Source organism: Cynara cardunculus (assembly GCF_001531365.2).
Source record: "Cynara cardunculus var. scolymus isolate 2C chromosome LG 5, CcrdV1, whole genome shotgun sequence".
In the NCBI taxonomy this organism is placed as follows: domain Eukaryota; kingdom Viridiplantae; phylum Streptophyta; class Magnoliopsida; order Asterales; family Asteraceae; genus Cynara; species Cynara cardunculus.
Window position 1 is genome coordinate 35,018,593 of NC_037532.1, and position 6,029 is coordinate 35,024,621.

At 33.7% G+C, this 6,029-nt stretch overlaps 1 protein-coding gene across 1 annotated transcript; it reads left to right on the forward strand.

Moving 5' to 3' along the window:
* Nucleotides 1-1,137: 1,137 nt before the first annotated feature.
* Nucleotides 1,138-5,203, forward strand: LOC112513527. Its single transcript, XM_025119816.1, has 13 exons — nt 1,138-1,465; nt 1,566-1,666; nt 1,780-1,866; nt 2,262-2,418; nt 2,519-2,578; nt 2,733-2,891; nt 3,247-3,386; nt 3,474-3,650; nt 3,746-3,827; nt 4,105-4,258; nt 4,377-4,490; nt 4,575-4,671; nt 4,942-5,203. The coding sequence occupies exons 1-13, from the start codon at nt 1,232-1,234 to the stop codon at nt 4,943-4,945; spliced, it is 1,566 nt and encodes a 521-aa protein (XP_024975584.1). The 5' UTR covers nt 1,138-1,231; the 3' UTR covers nt 4,946-5,203.
* The last annotated feature ends 826 nt before the right edge of the window (nt 5,204-6,029 follow it).

Consider the following 6,029-nt stretch of genomic DNA (forward strand, 5'->3'; position numbering starts at 1 on the left):
AAAAAAAATTATAATATAATTGTTGGTGATGCTCTCAACGTTTATTTTGTAAAGTTTTTCATATTTGAAGATTTTTATTCTCTTTTTTTATTTTGGAAAAAGTTTTCGTTGTGATTTCAATTATTTTTTTACAAAGGAAAATAAAAATACGGTAAAAGGAAAAGAAAAAAATATATCATTTTATGTCTTTTTAAGGAGAGAAATGAAAGGAAAGAAAAGAAAAAAGAAGAAAAATAATGATGATTTTATTCCAAAACTTTCCAAATATGGAAGGAAACGAAAGGAAACAAATAATGATAATTATAAATATTTATAAAATTACATATATACCCATTAATTATAACCTCTTAAAAATAAATAAGAATATATTTGTAAAATTGACATTTTACTTTCCTTACTACTAAGAACATAAAAATTTATTTATTTTTTTTATTTTTTTTCATTTTTATTTCTATTTTAAGAACACAAATTAAAATTTTCTTTCACTCCTTTTTTTTTATGGTTGAAGATATTAAAAATAAAACACTACATTTGTTTTTATAATGATAAAKGATTATTTTATATATTTAATAAAAATAAGTAATAATTATATATAGATAAATTCTTTTTGAGAATGAGATTTTTAAGAATTAATGCATTATGTATTATTGTATATAATTTTTTATTAATAATGATTATAATTTAATGTAGTGATTAACATATATTTATTTCACATGTATTTAGTTTATAATATAAATCTTTTTGACGTATTTATAAAATAAAAGTTAGATGTAAAAAGTTTTCAGGATGTGAATTGAATGCACGTGAAACAAATAGATTGTAAAATATACATATGTTAATTAATATATTATTATATTTAGATAAAAAAAATCAGGTGGAATAAAACTTTAAAGTAGAAATTCTCATAAATTTTATAAAAGATCTGAATCCTTGATCACTTTTAAATTTTGTGATAATTGATTCGATACATCTCAATGTATCTTATTAATATTAATATTCAATTATGATTAATCTAAAAGAAAACATTTCTTTTTACGTTTCTCGTTATAACTTCTGATCTCATCGGAATCCAATCGTGTGTGTGTATATATATGTATGTATATATGTTGTGTATGTAGGGTCCACCTGTACACCAGAGAAAATTTTGCCGTTGAGACAAGAGTCCCTCACAACATCACGGCGTCATAGAGGAGGCCGGAGAGATCAAAGCCAGCTTCGACCAGTCACATCCATGGCTGCAAATCGTACTTCTCCTTCCTCTAAACCCACACCCATCCAAACCCACAAAAACTCCAAGAAGAAGACGAAGCCGATTCAAAATGAGTCAACTCACCCCCAAACTCCCGACCACACTCAACTCAACCCTTCTTCTTCTTCTTCAACCCCCAAACGCACAAAATCTCCAGGTGTTCGCGTTATTGGCAGCAGAATCTACGATTCCAAAAACGGAAAAACTTGTCACCAGGTATCACTCCATGCAATGTGTGTGTGTGTGTTTCAACAAAACGATCGATGTGTTTTCTCTGAATCTACCGATTCAAAAACTACGTGTTTCTCTTGTGCAGTGTCGACAGAAGACGATGGATTTCTCAGTATCCTGCACCAATCAGGGGGAAAACAAGAAGCAATGTCCACTCAATTTATGCCAAGCTTGCCTCTCCAACAGGTGATCTTTGCTTTATTTTGCCCTACTTCTAAATCGATCAACTTCTTAGCGTTTTTCTGTATTCGGATCTGGGCGATTCATGGTATCTAGGGTTTATAATTTTGTTGAATCAGATATGGAGAGAAAGCTGAGGAAGCAGCAGCATTGGGTGATTGGAAATGTCCCAGATGTAGAGGTATTTGTAATTGCAGTTTTTGCATGTAAGTGTTTTACTTGTTCTAAATGTTGCTATATATCTACATTTTCAAGATCTAATCCCCCCAAAAAAGCTCAATTTTGACTTTGCTAAATAGGGTACTTTTGAACTAGAAAATGGACATCAATTTTCAACTTTTTCAAGACAATGTGTATCTATATATACAAGTACTATGAATAATTGAATATAACCTATTGTGGGTATTATATTTGCAACAAGATTCATACCAATTTTGTATTCAAGAAGTACTCCTTAAGTTTGACATCAAAAAGTCAAACTAATAGATAGCACTTCTTTGGGGGAGAAAGATGGTGTGCTATTTAGGGTTAGGGTCTTACATAGCTACAAAGCTTTTTCAAGAGTACAGTTTTTAAGAATTTGAAAATGAGGGTCTTGTAGGAAGAAGAGAGGTTGTGGTCCAACTGGGATTCTTATTCATACTGCAAAGAAGAATGGGTTTGCTTCGGTTTCCAATCTTTTAAAGATGGACGGCTCTACGGTGGCCAAAATAGTCGAGGGTGGTGGCAAGCGGAAAACGCCAAGTGCTTCTGATAAGGTCCACATTTTTTGGTTGATTATAATCTCCCTTCCCTTTCCAACACGAAAAAGAAAGAATTTGAAAGTCTCACATGGGTTATCTCAAAACAAATATGTAGGAAATAGGAGATGAACCGAAAAGAAAAAAGATGAAACAAGAAGTTGATGGCGAAAGTGAGGTAAGCCGAAAGCTCAAAAAGAACATGAAACATGAAAATGCTTCAAAAAGTACAATTTCTATGAGAAATGAGCTTTGAAGATCTATGGCCTTGAGCAGGTGCTTCGCACATATTTACGTATAAACTCTGTTGAATTTCTTCTGAATGTTGCCAGGATGAGAAAAACACGAATGAGGAAACGAGCGAAGATCATAATGTGGAGATTCAACTACCACAGGGTACCGAGTTAATCAATCTAGCAGGCATTGACATGCCATCGGAAGATATTGGACATGCTTTGCAGTTATTAGAATTCTGTGAAGCATTTGGAGAGGTAAGTTCAACAAAAGTATAATGGTCACGAGAACAGTAAATTGATACATTATGCATATCCGGTAATTAGCCCTTTAGGTAGAATTTCATGCATTTAGATTTGGGAAGAGATTGTAACGATTACTTTTGTATATATCCGGTAAATTAATATTTCTACATCAAAACTTCAGCAATAAGTAAATTTTGGATTCAATTTGGAAACTTTTGTACTGCAAGAATAACATTAGGATCACATGATGGTATGCAACTATGCATCATACATACATTTTGTGATATCGGATTACCATCTTGACTTCTAAGATTTATATATTTCTTCGTTTGTTTGTTTATTTATGAACCTTTCGGATGCATTTTAGGTTCTCGAGTTAAAGACACGGCAGCCTGAAGTTTTACTTAGCGAATTAACATGCGGGAATGAACGTAAAAGAGATGAACCATTAATTGTTCAGTTCCATGTCAAATTGCTCTCTTTACTAGAAGAAGATTCGGGAAAAAAGTACTTCCTTTTTTATCTCGATATGTTTATATGTAAGGTTTCTGATTGCTTCATGGTATGCTTAAACTGGGCTTAAATTTCATGCAGATATTCTGGAAAATCATGGGTGGAAGATTTTAAAGAGTGCATCTCGGAGTCCCAGTATCTACCAAAAGAGAGTCTCTTGGAGTGTTTTAACTTGGAACCTAACGGATACGATGCATTGAACTTTTCAAAAAAGCTTCGGCTTTTGAACTTTTTATGCGATGAAGCTCTTTGCACTGCGTTAAGTCATTTTCCATTGCTGTCTTTTTTTTTCTTCATTTTTATTGCTTTATGCTTAATTATATCTGATTATTTTATGGGTTCTTTGGTTATAGAAAGTTGAGGTTGTGGATGGAGGAGCGAAATGTGGAAGAAAAGAAGAAAGCGAAAGAGAAGTTGATTGCTAACAGAGAGAAGGTGATTTGCAGCCTAAAAAGTATTGAGAATGGAGAATGTTCAAATGAGAACTGTAAATATTTTAAGAATCCAGAAACCAACTATTTCATGAGTTATTCATAATGAATAACCCTAAAATATTCATATGATTTCACTATTCATGATATTCATCATAATACTTCATGATAGTTGGTTCCCATGCTCTCAAAATATTTACGTTCTCATTTAAACCTGTCCCTACCGGGAATCTGGTTTCTTTTGTTTTGTTAACAGTTCACGTTTCCCAAATTTAACTTAGGAGAAAAACATGAAGAAGAAGGTACAAGATGAGGTGGCAAAAGCTATCCTTTCACGCAACGGAGTTCCGCTTTCTATTTCTGAACAAAAACATCTTATTTCAAAAATCAAGGCTGAAACTGCTCAAACTCTTGCAAATTCGCTCGAAATGAGAGGTTGGTATGATATTTGGCTATGCTTTAAAGCTTGTACCTTTACTATAGATATAGTACTATAGCGCACTCTAGAACTTGTACCTTCAGCTCATTGATTTGGTTTATTTTACGCCCAAAGAGGTACCGCGGGAATCATATGTAGTTAGATCAGAGCCCATACTTTTGGACAGAAATGGCTGCAAACTCTGGAAATTGAGAGGCTATTCTTATAAAATAGGCATCCTGCTTCAAGGTTCGTTTTTTGATTTCCATTTGGTTTGGAAGTTCCGAGCTAACTCAAATCATGCATTTACGTATTTTATAACCAAATTTGCAGCTTTTTGTTACGAGGATGCAAATGCTCCTGGCGAAAGATGGTTTGCTTACAATGATGAGGAAAAGGCATTGGTTGACGAATATATTTCTAGTTCAAGGTACGATCTTTTTCGTGATTGCACGAGTGGGACCATCCAAGAAAACCACCAAATGTTACCCTTTTGGTTGCTTTTGAAATCCCAGATCAGAAATCTTGATTACCCTCGATTTGCATAACAAAAAGATCGATTTTTGTTATTGTTTGCAAGGTTATCAAGAACACGATGACTCGATGTTACCCTTTTGCTTGCTTCCAAAATCCCAGATCAAAAATTTTGATTTCCGCTTAATTTGCATAATAGAATCATCTTTTTTGTGTTCTTCCGCAGGTGATCAAGAACAAGACAGCTTAAAACTTAACGGAACATTAAACTGTTTTCTGGTTACAGGAACGTTAGAGAATGATTGGAAGCATTCTTTGTGATGCATCGGCCATTCAATTACTTCTGTTTGTTATCGCCTTGAAAAGAAGTCGTTACAAAAGTGGATGTTTAGATGTAAATGCAGCATGTTTTCATATAATCGTAGTAATTATAATGCATCATATGAACGTTTTAAGGTGTCGAATTTATTGAAAATATGCAAGTTTTGGTATGTCGGGCTGTGTTCTCGACTCTGTTATCTTTGGCTTTCATTGTACATTTCCTGTTTTTGCACTTGGTTCTGCTGTCTTCTGGTTCGTGTTCTTCCTTAAAGATCTGCTTTGTTTCGTGTATTGCTGAAGATTTGTGTGTTTTTGTGGTTCGGTTAACCTCAAAATGCAGCTCAGTTTGCACAACTTTATTTCTTTTGGTGCTTATCGAGATCAACTTACGTGCGTCGACTAATCCATAGACGACTACGTCGCTACGAATAACGCTGACTTCAGTTCAACTGAAACTCCATGACTACAAGGGCTTTGGCAATGCCTTGATTCAAACGAGTGTGCCACAACCAAAGTGGTTGCCTAACTTCATTTTATCGATTGGTTTGGTTTTGACCATGTTTCATTGTCCCGTCATCGTAAACTAACCTGTTTTTTTGTGGCGAGTTATAAGCCGCTTTTTTGTCCCACCTTCAACTTGTCCTTGTTTCTGTCCCATGTCTCGTCAAATGTGGGACAATGAGTTTTTGTCATGTCTTATATCACATCATATGTGGGACAATGAGTTTTTGTCATGTCTTATATCACATCATATGTGGGACAGTCAGTCATGTTCCATATACCAAATGCAACATTATATCTAGTTTATTAACTAGCTAGTTTTTATCATACATATTTATTTAAGAATAACTAGAAGCGTACTCGCGCAATGCAGCGAGATACATCGTGTTTTTAATATTTCATTTTATTCTTTATCTCAGTCGATGTTATAATGTGACTTTTATGTGATTTTGAGAAAACGATGATGTTTTTATTTTTGAATAAAATATATGT